At 37.9% G+C, this 18,478-nt stretch overlaps 1 protein-coding gene across 2 annotated transcripts in view; it reads left to right on the forward strand.

Annotated features, from left to right (window-relative positions):
• The first annotated feature begins 4,397 nt into the window (after positions 1 to 4,397).
• LOC128665989 (para-nitrobenzyl esterase) overlaps positions 4,398 to 18,478 on the forward strand; it is a 230,878-nt gene continuing 216,797 nt past the window's right edge. The window contains exon 1 of one of the 2 annotated variants that reach the window (XM_053720317.1): positions 4,398 to 4,541. In XM_053720317.1, coding sequence (XP_053576292.1) covers positions 4,528 to 4,541 — 14 coding nt within the window. In that variant the 5' untranslated portion in view covers positions 4,398 to 4,527. Of the gene's footprint in view, positions 4,542 to 15,939; positions 16,120 to 18,478 lie in introns of those variants that run through there. The other variant, XM_053720318.1, reaches the window with a different exon arrangement.

Here is an 18,478-nt window from a genome sequence, read left to right on the forward strand (position 1 = left end):
CTTTTGGATTTGGAAATTAAAAATTCTAACTCCACATGGGTTTAATGAAAATATTGACATGGCTGCTTTTAATTAATAGTTACTATCAAGACATGAGTAGCCTTTTTTTGTTCTCTATTTCAGTATATTTATCTATTTGTCACTTGCCCCTGTATTTTAGGGAGGTATATATAAATTTATATTTAATATTTGCACATGTATATGTGTATATATATATATATATTTATATATATTATGTTTGTTACGTAATCTTTTTATTTCATCACAATCCCCTAATGATGGTAATAATATACACGTTACTTATATCTAGTTTATTTTACCTATGATGTACTGATAACGTATTAATAGTTTATCCTCCTATCACTTTGAAGTTGGTTCCCATCACTTTATCTGATTGGCTAGTAATATAGGTTTGTGTAGCCAAGCCCTTTTTACGGGCCCATGGTAATCTAGCCGGCTTTTGAGGAATCTTATTGGTTCGATGCTTGCTGGGTTGTTCGCGCATGCGCTCTGGGTCGGGTTAGATGCCGACTCGGGCTTTATAAGCTGTGATTATTGTAAGTTTTGTATACACCTGATGAAGCGGTCTTAGTTACTGGGAAACGCGTTGTGACGAGATTGATTTTAAATAAATCTTATACATTTAATAATCACGGCTTATACCTTTTTATTGGACTGAAGCTTTTTGGGACGTTGTCCACCAGCTATATCACAGTGTTAACACATCACCGAGTTCGGCTAAAGACTCTTTCACCAGAGACGACAGCAACCAGTTAAGACAGCTTGTTTTTGCCAGTGAATACAGTGTGCTGGACAGCTGAGAATTGTCCAGAAGGCTTTTGTGGCACTTATCAAGTGCCTTATATATTGTGAGTATGGTTTTATCATTGTTTGTGTAGATCTTTTACACACTGATATACACTATTGCAGTGCCCCTGTCTTCTATCTCTCACATCTACAGCACCAGTCCGGAGGGTTTGACGGCTCTGATCAGCGATCTGGACAGCTGCTAATGGTTCAGAAGGTGTTTGTGGCACTTATCAAGTGCTCTGTCTCTTGTAAGTAGAAGTCATAGTTGGGGTGCGCTGTCCTTTTACCCGTTCGATACACACTATTTGGCGCCTATTCTCTCATTTTTGTAACTGAATATAACTAGTAGTCGAACGAAGGACAGCACACAGACCAGCCCAGACAAAAATGCTAATGTGCTGCACAAGGAACCATATCTAAAAAAGAGGATTGAGCTCACAACAAATTAAGCTATAAAGTGCAGTCACTGAGCAAGTAAGTACAGGTCTATGTGATAACCAACGCTAAGTAGAGCAAATTAGGATAGCTACATAAAATAGCTATATGAGAAACAAAATAGGAGCAATTAAATGTGACTACTGGTCTCAAGGTACGCCTGAAGCGCATTTCACCATAACACGGCTTTGTCAAAGGCTAACACGAATTGGAAAAGCCCCCCTGCCTAAGAACTATCTAATAGCCAATCAGGGGTGAGCTACACACCCCTATGAGGAGCCTATCGCGATGACCGCAATGTGATTGGATAATGAGACATCACATGATTGGGAATGGAGAGACAGCAAATCCTAAGTTAACACATCATGGTCAGCTTTTCAGTAAATGAATAAATCTGATGTTTACATAATAGAAACAGTCATTGCTGTGAATACATGCTCGTATCAGCAAACGTGAGTGATCACATTATCAACAAGATTATATATAGCCAAAAGTGTTAAACAGCATATGTCATACCAACTGAATACACAATGATGTGACAGAATGAAAAGAACCAGTTACATAGACAAATAGATCTCAACACATTATCTATAATATGCTACGATCATGACATAAAGCAAGGAACATAATGTGCCATTATATTTAGCATAACTTGTCACTATATATATATATATATATATATATATATATATAGAAACCATATGCCTATAAATTTGACATATATATGTATACATAACTAATCACCATATATATATATATATATAAAGAAACTATACGTTTATTAGTGATCCAGTATTAGGCATATCTACGTATATTTACTTTCAACCTCACTTACCACAGATTTATATGGGAGACAGCAGAGGTGTATGCATATAGATATTATTTGTAAACAAAAATTGTGTCATACAAGTCGTATCCAGTACCTTAATGTTCAATTTAAGTGAGTTTTTCAACATGTGGTGAACTAACAGTATTCAAAATTATTGTTGATATATTATAGAAAGGAGCCATATCCATCCTGTTCATTCAGACCTACTGGGGTGAGAGTATTTAACGAAAATATCCACCTGCATTTCGCTTGCAGAAGCATCCAGCAGGATCCGGCTTTTTTTCTATAAAAAAGTATTGGTTCTTAAAGGACCCAGATGTTTTTGTGTAAAAATATTGTGGATCCAGAAGTGTCTGGATGTGTTTGTGTGAAAAACACTTAAATTTGTGTGTATCTGTCTAAATTGGAGATGAATCCGATAGGATCCGGCTTTTTTCTGTAAGAAAGTGTTGGTTCTAAAAGGACCCAGATTTTTTTGTGTAAACAAATTGGTGGATCCAGAAGTGTCTAGATGTGTTTGTGTGGAAAACAGTTACATTTGTGTATCTCTGTCTAAACTAGACATGGATCCGGCAGGATCCAGATGTTTTTCTGTTAAATAGTGTTGGTTCTGAAAGAAACCAGATGTTTTTGTGTAAAAAAATTGGTGGATCCAGACGTGACTGGATGTGTTAGTGTGGAAAACATTTAAATTTGTGTATATCTGTCTAAATTAGACATGGGTCCGGCAGGATCCGGCTGTTTTTCTGTAAAAAAAAGTGTTGGTTCTGAAAGGACCCAGATGTTTTTATATAACAAATTTGTGGACCCAGAAGTGTCTGGATGTGTTTGTGTGGAAAACAGTTAAATTTGTGTATATCTGTCTAAATGAGACATGGATACAGCTGTTTTTCTGTAAAAAAGTGTTGGTTCTGAAAGGACCCAGATGTTTTTGTGTTAAAAACTGGTGGATTCACAAGTGCCTGGATGTGTTTGTGTGGAAAACACTTACATTTCTGTATCTCTGTCTAAACTAGACATGGATCCGGCAGGATCCGGCTGTTTTTCTTTAAAAAAAGTGTTGGTTCTGAAAGGATCCAGATGTTTTTGTGTAAAAAAAATGGTGGATCCAGAATTGACTGCATGTGTTTGTGTGGAAAACATTTAAATTTGTGTATATCTGTCTAAATTAGACATAATTCCGGCAGGATCCGGCTGTTTTTCTTTAAAAAAAAGTGTTGGTTCTGAAAGGACCCAGATGTTTTGTGTAAAAAAAATTGGTGGATCCAGAAGTGTCTGGATGTGTTTGTGTGGAAAACAGGTAAATTTGTGTATCTCTGTCTAAACAAGACATGGATCCGGTAGGATCCAGCTGTTTTTCTGTAAAAAAGTGTTGGTTCTCAAAGGATCCAGATGTTTTTGTGCAAAAAAAAATTGGTGGATCCAGAAGTGTCTGGATGTGTTTGTGTGGAAAACAGGTAAATTTGTGTATCTCTGTCTAAACATATGGATCTGGCAGGATCCAGCTGTTTTTCTGTAAAAAAAAGTGTTGGTTCTCAAAGGATCCAGATGTTTTTGTGTAAAAAATTGGTGGATCCAGAAGTGACTGGATGTGTTTGTGTGGAAAACATTTAAATTTGTGTATATCTGTCTAAATTAGACATGGATCCGGCAGGATCCAGCTGTTTTTCTGTAAAAAAGTGTTGGTTCTCAAAGGATCCAGATGTTTTTGTGTAAAAAAATGGTGGATACAGAAGTGTCTGGATTTGTTTGTGTGGAAAACAGTTAAATTTGTGTATATCTGTCTAAATTAGACGTGGATCCGGCAAGATCCGGCTTTTACCCACACCCACTCAAATTTATTTTACATAGTTGAAGGTTTAGCACCTATTTCAAAAGTCAAAATATGTTTAATTTTAAATAATGTATTACACTTCAGCAAGTAAAATGGATCATTGGGAACAACTTCAAGGAAAGAACATTTTACTACTCTGTTCCATTTAGATACTTTATCAGCCTTTTTATAACTAACTGAACTCAGCGGGAATTTTTTAAATCTAGGATAATTGTGTTTTTTTTTTTTATTTACCGCATTTAAAAAATATGGAAAACATTCTTAGCTAAAGGGCTGTACAACCCCAGGGTGCGAACCTGAATTGGTCACAGGACCATATACTTCAGCGCTAAGTAATGCAATCCCCATTTTGTTCAACTGCACAAAGCCCCGTGTATCAGCTTTGCTAGAAATAGCGTAGAGGCGCAGCTACTTGTCAATGAAATGAGTCGGTCATTCTGTGCCTAAACTGTCCGTTACCGGAACATGCACAGACCCCTCCCTGTCTGTAGCGGATCAGCTCCGACTCCATAGTTACTGCACAGCCAACTATAAACAAAAATGAGCGGTGTTTGGTATCTGCAGGGAGGGGCAACAGGGGCAACCCTACCCCACTCCCAGTCAGCATTGCAACACCAGCATGGCGGGGGACAAGTAAGTACTGAGCGCATCGCTGTGGGGAGGGATCTTTTTATGGAGAGTTTCCAGCAGAGCTCCCTGTGGGAGCGAGAATCTGCTGCACATAGCGCAGGTGCTAAGTGTGACAATAACCTGTCGCCATCAGTTTCCCGCACACCAAGTATTGTTTGTGTAATATCATTACACAAATGCTGGGGATGTATAAAGGGTTATTGCTAATCTGTATATAGTGACGCAGCTCCATATGCATATTGCGTGTGAACTGCGAAGCTACGAGCTATGTACCCTGATTTTTCTTGTTTGTAGCAGTGTTTGTTAACATTTCTCTGTGGTTGGAGCCTCAGCTTACATGAATAACAAGTGTTACTGGACCTTGATATCTGGGTGTGTCGTTATTAGGCTCTGGCGTTCTGACAAATCAGGTGTGTAGTGTGTGTAACAGAAAGACCAGTGAGACATTCAGGGTTGGTTGTGTGCTTGGCGAGAGATAAATGAGAAATACAAGATCAAGTGCATGCAGGGTAGTGGTGCTGACACATCAAAGATCAAGTGCCTGTAGGAAAGAGATGCGCAAAGTGACTGCAAGAATCAGGTGCCAGTAGGAAAGATATGCACATAGTGACTGCAAGGATCAGGTGCCAGTAGGAAAGATATGCACATAGTGACTGCAATGATCAGGTGCCTGTAGGAAAGAGATGCACAGAGTGACTGCAAGGAACAGGTGCCTGTAGGAAAGAGATGCACAGAGTGACTGCAAGGATCAAGTGCCTGTAGGAAAGAGATGCAGTGACTTCAAGAATCAGGTGCCTGTAGGAAAGAGATGCACAGAGTGACTGCAAGGATCAGGTGCCTGTAGGAAAGAGATGCACAAAGTGACTGCAAGGATCAGGTGCCGGCTGTAGGAAAGAGATGCACAGAGTGACTGCAAGGATCAGGTGCCTGTAGGAAAGAGATGCACAGAGTGACTGCAAGGATCAGGTGCCAGTAAGAAAGAGATGTACAGAGTGACTGCAAGGATCAAGTGCCTGTAGGAAAGGGATGCTCAGAGTGACTGCAAGGATCAGGTGCCAGTAAGAAAGAGATGCACAGAATGACTGCAAGGATCAAGTGCCTGTAGGAAAGAGATGCACAGAGTGACTGCAAGGATCATGCGCCAGTAGGAAAGAGATGCACAGAGTGACTGCAAGGATCAGGTGCCAGTAAGAAAGATGCACAGAGTGACTGCAAGGATCAGGTGCCAGTAAGAAAGAGATGTACAGAGTGACTGCAAGGATCAAGTGCCTGTAGGAAAGGGATGCTCAGAATGACTGCAAGGATCAGGTGCCAGTAAGAAAGAGATGTACAGAATGACTGCAATGATCAAGTGCCTGTAGGAAAGAGATGCACACAGTGACTGCAAGGATCAGGTGCCAGTAGGAAAGAGATGCTCACAGTTACTGCCAGTAGGAAACAGATGCTCAGAGTGACTGTAAGGATCAGGTGCAGGCTAATTTTTAGGCGCAAAAATAGTACAAGTTCAATAATAAATCTTGCTCTGAGAATGCAAGGAGCTGGTCAGATGCATGTAGGGCAGAACAACAACCGAGACAGCCATTTATCTCTTCCCTGCACACACATGGTTTGGATGTCTCATTGACTTTGTGCCATACATTCTTGAATTATCAGCATCTCTGCCACATATACTACTGATCTGAGAATCTCTGTCTTTTTCTTACAGCTCCTGATCTGCTTAAAGGGACAGTATACTGTAAAATTGTTTTTCCCTTAATGCGTTTGCAATTGCTTTTTTTACCAACTGCAGAGTAAAAAATGTATGAAAATTAGCTTTTTAAGGTTTATTTCTGTATATTAAAGCTCTGATTTTGTGTTTTGAAGCCACAGCCTAATAAAATAGGTTGAGCTTGTAGGTATAATCAGATCTCATTACTGTATCACATTGTGCACATATACCTGCTTCTTTATCTTATATCTGTCTTTAAAATAATCACCAATACTTTGAGAGAACAATGGAAAATCAACATATTATTACCTTATCTCTGCTTTATCACACTGGGAGTGTAATTTCTTCTGCTGGCTTTGTTTACATAGCTTATCTATAGCTGGTACGTGCGGCCACAAACTTTCAGAATAGGTGGGGATACCACATGCTAAATTAGCTATTTCAAATGCCAATATAAGGGTAAAGGAGCTACTTGTAAACAATTTAATACACGCCAGCAGGTAAAGTGGATCATTGGGAACAAATTAAAGGGGAGAATTTTTTTGAGTAAACTGTCCCTTTAAGGCAGAGTGATAAGACATGCAAGATCAGATGCTGTAGGAAAGAGACACATAGATTCTCAGATCAGGTGCATGCATGACAGATGCTGATACTTCAAGGATCATGTATTGCATTAAGTTCAATAAGACACCTAGGACTAGTTACCTTCAGGGCAGAGGGATAAATGAGCCATCCATCTTGTATCTTAAAGGGATTACTGAGACAAAATGTTAGGTGTGTTTAACCCAGGACTAGTTGCACGTAGTGCAGAGAGATTGCTGAGAAATTCAGCATCAGGTGAACAGAATTGTGTGCAGAAGGGGTTTGTGAATACTTAGTGAATCAAGAATCAGCATGACTGCAAATAGTGAACAAACAAGCCAGGGTGTGCTTCATTAGCCTAAAAAACACGCAATTCTTCTAGAACAGGAAATGCTTGATTTGAAAAAGATAAGCTGTTTAATTCTGAGATATTTGTGACTGATCTTTGTAGGACATGCACTTGAGAAAACTATCAGATGGGAGAGGTCACTTCTCAGGGTGTCAGTGAGAGCACCTTCTAATTAAAGGCTAGTCAGTATATTGTTGCACCTAAAGCCAGACCACATGATTCCACCCTGCTCCACAGAAAGAAAATATTCTTGGATCAGTCACCCAGATAAAAACTGATTTGCCCCAGATATGTTCTAAATAATTGAAATTGAAAACACACGGAGCAGTTAGGTATATTAACATGCCTCTTTATATTTGTGCAGTTTAGGCTGAGATTACTCATCCTTATCAATGAAATTGATAACTTCAACAATCTTTGGTACAGTTTTCAGTTGTAATACTCCTGTGAAACTAGCTTTATATTGAATCCAAGCCCAGAAAAGCACCCCATAGAACTGCTGCTGTATTTCAACAGTTTAGATGTAATAGGGGTTGAAAACCCTTTATCCAAACTGCTTGGGAACGGAAAAGGTTTGGATATTGGAATATTTGCATCTGTTAAATGGGACAGTTTGGAGTGGGGGCAGGACCATGTGTAAACAACAATTTCTTGTCATTATTTTAGGCAACATATAGATGTGGTATTACAGCTTATACATGCAACCCAAAGGTAGTTTTATACTATTTGTAATACTTTTGTATACATGGTACCCTCAGAAAGATAGTATAGTACTGTAATCAGAAAGGTAATATGTGTTATTTTAAATAAAGACAAGTTTGGATTTCAGAATAAATTTGGATTTTGGAATTCGAGATTTTGGGATTTGTACCTGTAAGTATAAACTGTTAAAATGATAAAGGAACCCCTTGTACTTGTTAATACCATAGGCTTTTTCAATCTCTGTTTCGAGAGGTTATTCTAATTTATTCTATCCATTTGTGCTTAAAGGAATAGTCTAGTCAAGATTAAACTTTCATGATTCAGATAGATCAGGCAATTTTAGATATTAGATGCAAACACTGTTATTTGTTTTAAATATGCAGAACAGGTTTTATTTTAAAATAAAGAATATTTTTTTCATTACATTCTGCTGCCAAACTATCTGTATTTGCATATATATTTGTGTGTTGCATGTTTACTCTTATAAGTCTGGCGCAGAAACAAGACGAATGCTGCAGACCGCAGCCATTTCCAGCTTTTTGTTTCACTATTGAATGCAGAATATTTCCACATCCCTATAGTTATATACAAGAAATAGCACAATAATATTATGTTAAGTTAACACATTAGAACAGTTTATTTTTGCTTTTACGTTCCTTTAATTGCTGTTCCGTTTTCCTATAATGTTCTTTATTCCCTTGCGTGGGTGATATGGTGGCTTTGAGCTCCATACCTCACCCAAATACAAGTGGTGTTTTCACGTGCTCATGCACGATATCCCTATAGACATCAATGGGGAGAGCCAGCAAAAAAAAAGCCTAACACCTGCGATTGCGGAAAAAAAGCTCCGTAACGCAGCCCCATTGATGTCTATGGGGAGAGAAAAAGTTACGTTTAAACCTGATGCCCTAACATAAAAACAAAGTCTAAACACCCCTAATCTGCTGCCCCTAACATCGCTGCCACCTACATTACAGTTATTAACCCCTAATCATCTTCCTCTAACATCGCTGCCACCTAAATAGACTTATTAACCCCTAATCTCCGCTCCCGATATCACTGCCACCTACATTACATTTATTAACCTCTAATCTGCCGCCCCCAATGTCGCCGCCACTATACTAAAGTTATTAACCCCTAAACCACTGGCCTCCCACATCACTAACACTAAATAAATATATTAACCCCTAACCTAACCCTAAGTACCTCAAGGCAGAACATGCTGTGATCTGAGATATCATAGTAGAAAATGCAGTATGTCTGCAGAAAGAATGGGACACATGCAGAAACTGTTATTGCTTTCACTGCTCAACATTAGACTATTCTTTTCAAACAGAGCTGTGCTCTGGCTGCACTGTGTAAATGTTCCTTAACTTCCTTAACAGTGCATCCAGAGTAAAGTACTGTTTGAAGAGAACAATCAAATATGGAGCAGTGCTGCAAAGCAACAGTACATTTATTGTTGACTGTCTCATAGGGATTTTTTTTCAACCATGCCCACTAGCCTTTCCGGGTTTGTAAAGCTGTGACTTCAGAATGTAATATGTTTTTGTGAGCAATGCACTGTTTTTATTACTTCATTTCTACCTTGTCATGTTAGACCAAGAGAAAAAGAAACAAATTTATTCAAGAGACATTTTAAAGACTTAACACAATTGATTTTTTTTGTCTGCAGCTAATTTTGAATGCAATTTTCAGCTGCTGCACTATATTATTAAACGTTTAAAATTGCTTTATTCTCCAGTTGATCGACACATTGCAATTGAACTGGTGCTGTAGTGTAACTGCCTAATTTAACATGTAAATTTTATTTAGAAATAAACTACAGAAACATTTTCACTAAAAAAAAAAATTTCATCGCAGAAAGTGAAGAAAAGTTCTGCCTCTGGGCCCTAACCCCCCCCTGCCCTAACTTAAATATAATTAAAATAAATCTAAATTAAACTTACATTATTACCTAAATAATTCCTATTTAAAACTAAATACCTGTAAAAAAAAAAAAACTAAGCTAGCTACAAAATAAATAATAGTTACATTGTAGCTAGCTTAGGTTTTATTTTTATTTCACAGGTAAGTTTGTATTTATTTTAACTAGGTAGACTAGTTAGTAAATAGTTATTAAAGGGACAGTACACTGTAACATTGTTTTTCCATTAATGTATTTTAAATGACTTGTTATACCAACTGCAGAGTATAAAATATTTGAGAAATTCCATTTTCATGCTTATTTGTGTATATGAAGTAGCTGATTTTGTGCTTTGAAACCACAGCCTATTACAGTGGGTTGAACTTAAAGTTGATATCAGATCTCATTATGTTCTAAGTTTGTGTAAACAGACTTGCTTCCTTATCTTTTATTTGGTTGGAAACCAAAGCTCAATACATAGAGAGAACAATGGAAAATGATAATTTTATTACTTAACTATCCTGCATCCCACTGAGAGTGTAATCTCTTCTGCTGGCTGTGTATACTTAGGCTATTCAATAGCCTATACTCCAGTATTAATTTGTTCAGTGTAGGTGGCGATACCACAGGCTAAATCAGCTATTTCAAATGCTGAAATAGGAGTAAAGGAGCTACTTGTAACCAATTTAATACACTCTAGCAGGTTAAAAGGATCATTGGGAATAATTTAAAGGGGAGAATTTTTTTGGGTGAACTGTCCCTTTAACTATTTACTAACTACCTAGCTAAAATAAATACAAAGTTACCTGTAAAATAAAACCTAACATTACAATAAAATAAATTAAATTAATAAAATACAAGTATCTAAATTACAAAAAAAAAAAACAATTGCACAAAATAAAAAACAAAATGATCAAAAATAAAAACGAATTACTCGTAATCTAATAGCCCTGTCAAAATAAAAAAAACCCCAAAATAAAAAAACCCTAGCCTACAATAAACTACCAATGACCCTTGAAAGGGCCTTTTGCGGGGCATTGCCCCAAAGAAATCGGCTCTTTTACCTGAAAAAAAAAATACAAACAACCCCCCAACAGTAAAACCCACCACCCACACAACCAAACCGCCCAAATAAAAATCTATCTAAATAAACTTAAGCTAACCATTGCCCTGAAAAGGACATTTGGATGGGCAATGCCCTTAAAAGGGCATTTAGCTCTTTTACATTGCCCAAACCCTAATCTAAAATAAAACCCACCCAATAAACCCTTAAAAAAACCTAACACTAACCCCCGATGATCCACTTACAGTTTTCAAAGACCGGACATCCATCCTCATCCAAGCGGGCAGAAGTCCTCATTCAAGCGGGCAGAAGTCTTCATCCAGTCGGCATCTTCTATCTTCATCCATCCTCTTCTTCCGATGATCGCTGAAGAATGAAGTTTCCCTTTAAGTGACGTCTTCCAAGATGGTGTCCCTTACATTTCGATTGGCTGATAGAATTCTATCAGCCAAAAGGAATTAAAGGGGAAAAAATCCTATTGGCTGTTGCAATCAGCCAATAGGATTGAGCTTTCATCCTATTGGCTGATCAAATCAGCCAATAGGATTAAGCTCGCATTCTATTGGCTATTCCAATCAGCCAATAGAATGCAAGCTCAATCCTATTGGCTGATTGCAACAGCCAATAGGATTTTTCCCCTTTAATTCCTATTAGCTGATATAATTCTATCAGCCAATCACAATGTAAGGAACACCATCTTGGATGACATCACTTAAAGGGAAACTTCATTCTTTAGCGACCATCGGAAGAAGAGGATGCTCAGCACCGGATGTCTTGAAGATGGACCCGCTCCGCGACGGATGGATGGATAAAGATAGAAGATGCCGTCTGGATGAAGACTTCTGCCCGCTTGGATGAAGACTTCTGCCGCCTGGATGAGGATGGATGTCCGGTCTTCGAAAACTGTAAGTGGATCGTTGGGGGTTAGTGTTAGGTTTTAAGGGTTTATTGGGTGGGTTTTATTTTTAGCTTAGGGTTTGGGCAATGTAAAATAGCTAAATGCCCTTTTAAGGTCAATGGTTAGCTTAGGTTTATTTAGATAGAATTTTATTTGGGGGGTTTGGTTGTGTGAGTGGTGGGTTTTACTGTTGGGGGGTTGTTTGTATTTTTTTTTACAGGTAAAAGAGCTGATTTCTTTGGGGCAATGCCCCGCAAAAGGCCCTTTTAAGGGCCATTGGTAGTTTAGTGTAGGCTATGGTTTTTTTTATTTTGGGAAGCCTTTTTTATTTTGATAGGGCTATTAGATTAGGAGTAATTCATTTTTATTTTTCATAATTTTGTTTTTTATTTTGTGTAATTTAGAGTTTATTTTTTTTTTAAATTTAGATAATTGTATTTTATTTTATTGTAATTTTAGGTTTTAGTGTAAGGCAGGTTAGGTTTTATTTTACAGGTAACTTTGTATTTATTTTAGCTAGGTAGTTATTAAATAGTTAATAACTATTTACTAACTAGTCTACCTAGTTAAAATAAATACAACCTTACCTGTGAAATAGAAATAAAACCTAAGCTAGCTACAATGTAACTATTATTTATTTTGTAGCTAGCTTAGGTTTTATTTTATAGGTATTTAGTTTTAAATAGGAATTATTTAGGTAATAATTGTAAGTTTAATTTAGATTTATTTTAATTAAATTTTAGTTAGGGGGTGTTAGGGTTAGGGGTTAATATATTTATGTAGGGATGTGGGAGGCCAGAGGTTTTGGGGTTAATAGTTTATTTTAGTATATTTCGTTGTGGGGGCTTGCGGTTTAGTGGTTAATAGGTTTATTATTGTGGCGGTGTGGTCAGACGGCAGATTAAGGGTTAATAATCTTTAAATAGTGTTTGCGATGCAGGAGGGTGGCGGTTTAGGGGGTTAATAGTTTTATTGTAGTGGTGATTATGTCAGGTAGCGGCGGAATAGGGGTTAATACATTTTTTAAGTGGCGGCGATATTCGGAGCGGCAAATTAGGGGTTAATAAATTTATTATAGTGTTTGCAATGCGGGAGGGCCTAGGTTTAGGGGTTAATAGGTAGTTTATAGGTGTTAGTGTACTTTTTAACACTTTAGTTATGAGTTTTATGGTACAGCTTTGTAGCATAAAACTCATAACTACTGACTTTAGATGACGGTACAGATCTTGTCATTTTAGGCTGTACCACTCACTTTTTGGCCTCACCGCAAAACTCGTAATACCTGCGCTATGGGAGTCCCATTGAAAAAAGGAATTTTTAAAATTGCGGTACTGACGTTTCGTGACGGCCAAAAAGGTGTGCGGTACACCTATTCTGAAAAAACTTGTAATAGCGGCGTTAGGGAAAAAGCATCTTTATGAAGCATAACGATGCTTTTTCACTCATAACGCAAAACTCGTAATCTAGCTGAGTGTTATTAAATAAGTCCAAGTAATATTTGAATGTAAGCTTAGGAGCCGGCCCATTTTTGGTTCATCATCTGGGTAGCACTTGCTGATTGGTGGCTACATTTAGACACCAATCAGAAAGCACTACCCAGGTGTTGAACCAAAAATGGGCCTATGCTTACATTCCTGCTTTTTTAAATAAAGATAGCAAAAGAACAAAGAAAAATTGATAATATGAGTAAATTAGAAAGTTGCTTAACATTGCATGCTCTATCTGAATCATGAAAGTTTAATTTTGACTAGACTATTCCTTTAATATTTTCTTTATTTACATAAACACATACTGCTCCCCAATGAGCATAACATTTACCCATATATCTGATTTAAAGGGGCATAATACCCATATGCTAAATCTCTTGAAAGTGATGCAGCATAACTGTAAAAAGCTGACCAGAAAATATCACATGAACATCTCTGTTAAATAAAAGTAGATATTTACCTCAACATTTCTTCAGCTCACAATAGTAAGTGCTCAGTGAACAATTATCCTTTAGCTACTGTCAGTTGTATGTTGAAGAAAAATAAAATAAGCTTTAACAGTGCACACTTTGCTTTACTGTAATCTCATGAAATTTTACTAAAATATTGTGAGATTTTATAGTAAAATTCTGAAATTGAGCTGGGAGATAACAAGACTGTGCTTGCATATTCCAGATGTATGCACACTTCCTTGCAAGTCCTGAGACTAGCATCCTGGTTGGCTGCTTAAAGTCTGTTTACAATGAGATGTAGTTACTGAGGACATTTTGAGGTAAAATATCTTCCTTTTTACATAGAGAGGTTCAGGTGATATTTCTTTCAAATAGGTGATAAGAGTCCATGATCCATTACTCCTGTGAATTACCTTTTCTGCCACTAGGGGGAGGCAAAGATTCCCAAACCTCAGAGCTCTTTATAAACCCTCCCACCTCAATAGTAATCAGTCTTGTCTTTGCCTCCACTGGAGGTAGGTGGAGAATAAAGATGTGTAAGAGTGTTTGTTATTTTATTTTAGGGTTTCCTGGTTTAGGACCCTGGAGTTCCCCTCTTCAGTACTGACTTAGTCATGAGGGAGACATTTGGAGTATTAGGCATTATAGCTTATCGTTATCCTTTAAAGGGATCAGGGTATTCCCTTCTGACATTTAGTGCAGGAAACTTCTTAGCACTTATTTGTCTTTTATTCTTACTCCAGGACATGCTTAAACCTTCTACTAATAATATTCTCAATACTAGGTTTAAAGGGACACTAAACCCAAAATGTTTCTTTCATGATCCAGCAAGAGCATGCAATTTTAAGCAACTTTCCAATTTACTCCTATTATCAAATTTTCTTCGTTCTCTTGCTATCTTTATTTAAAAAGCAGGAATATGATGCATAGGATCCGGACCATTTTTGGTTGAGAACCTGGGTTATGCTTGCTTATTGGAGGGTAAATGAAAGCATCAAATAAGCAAGCGCTATCCAAGGTGCTGAACCTAAAATGGGCTGGCTGCTAAGATTTACATTCCTGCTTTTAAAATAAAGATAGCAAGAGAACAAAGAAAAATTGATAATAGGAGTAAATTAGAAAGTTGCTTAAAATGTCATGCTCTATCTGAATCGTGAAAGAAAAAAATTAGGTTCAGTGTCCCTTTAAGTTTTTTTATGTAAGTTTATGTTTTAGCCATTATGAATGCCACTGGCCAGCTTATTAGTGCTTGCTTTATTAGTGCTTGCTTCATTAGTACATATACTTTTATGATTATATAGGGATCCTGGATGCTGCGGTCGCTACTTTTAGTAACGGTTAGGCTGCTTGGTATATGTTAGGCCCGGTTTCCCCTCAGAGTACAGTGCTTGTCATCAGAGGGATATATTTGGGGTATAGTTTATGATTCTATGGTTTCACCTCTTGGGAAATCTTTAATAAACCCTCTGTAATTGGTTGCAGGGACATGTCTTCTGCTTCCCTTTATGGATCTATAATATACTCCTATTTCTATAACCTCTGCTGATATGTTTCCGTACTGGTTTGGCTGTTTTGATGCTTGTTTGTGAGTGTCTATTGAATAGTGCTGTTGTAGTGCTTCCTACAATGCATGTTTTTTTCAAGGGTGCAGATTCTGAAGCCTTTGCCTCTTCTCTCACTTTTAAACAAGTAGTAAAGGTATTTCCTATGGGATTCTGTCCTCAAATGTCACAGGAATTTGTACTGCAGCCTTCTACCGTGGAATTTTGGTATTTCCTCTGCAATACCTGTATTTGCACTGTATGACCTCTCCTCTGAATACTGCTGCATCTGCATAGCTGGTGGAGGGGTGTTTTTGCAGGTAAGTGCTTTACCTTTAGCACTCACTGCTCGGAGGCTATTTGTAGGTATTTAGTCAGGTACACCATAGCCAGGGGACTAACTCTTGACACACTTTTTTTTGCCTGTTTTGCAGTTCCTGCATTCTTTATGCTCTTTTCAGATGTTACAGACTATACTGAATGGCTTTATTAACTCTTTGGCAGCTCAGTGGAGACTTTTTTTAGCACTTTAATGAATACCCCCCAACTTTCCAGATTTTAGCGGGCTGTCCCAGGTAGAGTGCCGTCTGTCCCGCATTGCCCCCTGGCTGCTGCTTTATTTATTTTCTTTAAAAAAACATTTTTTTTAAATCTTATTGGCCCCGCCTTACCACATGGTCATCACGTGACCACAATCACACCCAATACCTGCACAGTCAGTCAGTGCAGTTTCCAGTCACAAGTTTTGAGCGGACGTGACTGCACGTGCCTTGCTGACTCTGGTCTTTGAGTGAGGGCAGGGAGCGGCAAACACAACAGAGCTTTGTCTTGAGGAGTCAGAACTGGAGTGTGGGCAGTGTGTCTCTGAGGACGTGAGTCTAGTTGTTCTCCAGGTGGGTAAAATCTGAGTAACTGTGTCAGTGTGTCATGGTCAGATCCATCTGTGCGTGGCTGCCGCAGCCCGGGCAGTGTCTGCTGAACCTGAACTAATTTGCTGATTTTTGTGCAGACTTTTTCCAGGGAGATTGGTGGGCCGTTGGGGCTAGCAGGGCACATTTGAGAGTCAGTGCTGTGTACGCTGGCAGGAGCTACCTAGTAGGAAAAGAACAAAAACAGAGCAGCTTTAAAATTCCTGTGTCCAGCAGGCCACAAGTCTTAGTGTTTCAACTGTGATCACTGAAGTAGTTCAGACACAGATTGTCAGTTAGCAACCTGTCAGAAAAGGGTCAAACTATTGACACTGGCATCCATTGCCCTTCCCAAAATGTGTTTATGAATATGTGTGTATGCATGTATTTGAGTTTAAAAATGTGTGTAAATATGTGTGTGTGTGTAAAAATGTCTATGTGTGTGTGTGTGTAAATATGTGTATGTGTGTGTGTAAAAATGTGTGTGTGTAAATGTGTGTAAATATGTGTATGTGTGTGTGTAAAAATGTGTATGTGTGTGTGTGTGTGTGTAAATGTGTGTAAATATGTGTATGTGTCTATGTAAATATTTGCCTATGAGTGTGCGGGTATGTAAATTTGTGTGTCCTGTAATAGGATATGCTGTGTACCTGTGGGGGGCAGCAAAGCCCTGTTAAAGGAATAGTAAACACCAACAATTTTATTGTTTAAAAAAATAGTCCCTTTATTTAACATTTCCCAGTTTTGCATAGCCAACACTGTTATAGAAATATACTTTTTTACCTCTGTAATTACCTTGTATCTACGCTTCTGCTGACTGTCTACTTATCTCAGATCTTTTGACAGACTTGCATTTCAATTAATTCTGACTCTTAAATAACTTCACGTGCATGAGCACAATGTTATCTATATGAAACGCATGAAGTAATGCCCTCTAGTTTAGAAAAACTGTCAAATGCATTCAGATTAGAGGTGGCCTTTAAGAGCTTAAAAATTTGCATATGAGCCTACCGAAGTTTAGCTTTAAACTAAGAATACCAAAGTACAAAGAAAATTTGATGATGACTGTAAATTAGAAAGTTGTTTAAAATTACATGCCCTATCCCCTTTAACATGGAAAAAAGTGTCCCTCTTTGGATATTTTAAATGTTGGAAGGTATGCATTAATGTAATAGGTTTTGGCCCTTTAAGATATTTGCTGGTGTTTTTGTGTAATCAACAGTTTGGTTGTACAGTCTTTAAGTTGTTGGGGATGTGTTTTTTTATGCAAAACCGCTGGTAACACTGCTGTGTCCAACTCTAGGGGGTGCAATAGTACAAAGAAATTATATTCGTATAAATTGAAGGCTATAGTAGCATAAAAATATATAGACAAGTATTACATAAAATATATATGGTAGAAAAGTTATTTTCTGAGTCCATACCGAGGGCAGCCAAGTGGGTATGTTAACAGAATATCCAGAGAGATATTCAGGACGTGTCACTAATACAGTGTATGTAAGAAAGATATAAGTGTAACTATTTTAATAGAGAAAGCGAGGTTTGCTTACTGCAGTAAGTCTTTGACTGAAAGAGGATAATTTGTTAGGGGTTTGTCTGCAACTAGCAAATGATTCCTTTCAGGACTTTAATTCACATAGACAGCGTGTTGGGCCCTTGGAATACAAGCAGGGCAAAATTACGTATACCTGAATGGTTTGTCGAGGTTAGTTCATATAGCAACTAGTTTGTTAGGAGCAAATTATAATACATTCAGTCAATACACTCCTATATTTAGCCTTAATGAGCGATGGTAACAGTTCATTTTACCGTGATTCTAGGCCACTGCAGAGAGCTGTGTTCCGAGAGAGCGGCGTGTCTCAGTGAGATCAGTTAAAGGAGCATGTTACGCTGTGTGCACTGAAAGCAGCGTGCGCTGCGTGATGTCATCCGCTGTGGATAGTTGCTCCAGCTGGTTCGAAGTCTAGTAACGAATGGAGTACGTATAGAGACAAAAGGCAGTGGTTATTAGGAGGGTTATAAAGCTGGCAAACCCACAATAGTAGAGAGTTGATTCCACAAGGTGAAATGGAATTCCAGAGAACTGTGTGAAGTTCTGATGAGATGATCCTCAGGTAACAGGCTAAGACGAGTAGATGAGTTGCTTCTTGCAAGGCTGATAAACCTATAAAGGCAAAAAAGAGGAGGATTAGGAGGAGCCTTATATATGGAACTGAGATCAGGTCTTAAAGGAATATCCCAGTACCTGACAAGGACACACAAAAAGGAGAAAAGGGAAAAAGGGATAGGGAAAGGTACCAGGTATAGGGTGTTATATATATATATATATATATATATATATATA

This window comes from Bombina bombina, chromosome 7 (assembly GCF_027579735.1).
Source record: "Bombina bombina isolate aBomBom1 chromosome 7, aBomBom1.pri, whole genome shotgun sequence".
In the NCBI taxonomy this organism is placed as follows: Eukaryota; Metazoa; Chordata; class Amphibia; order Anura; family Bombinatoridae; genus Bombina; species Bombina bombina.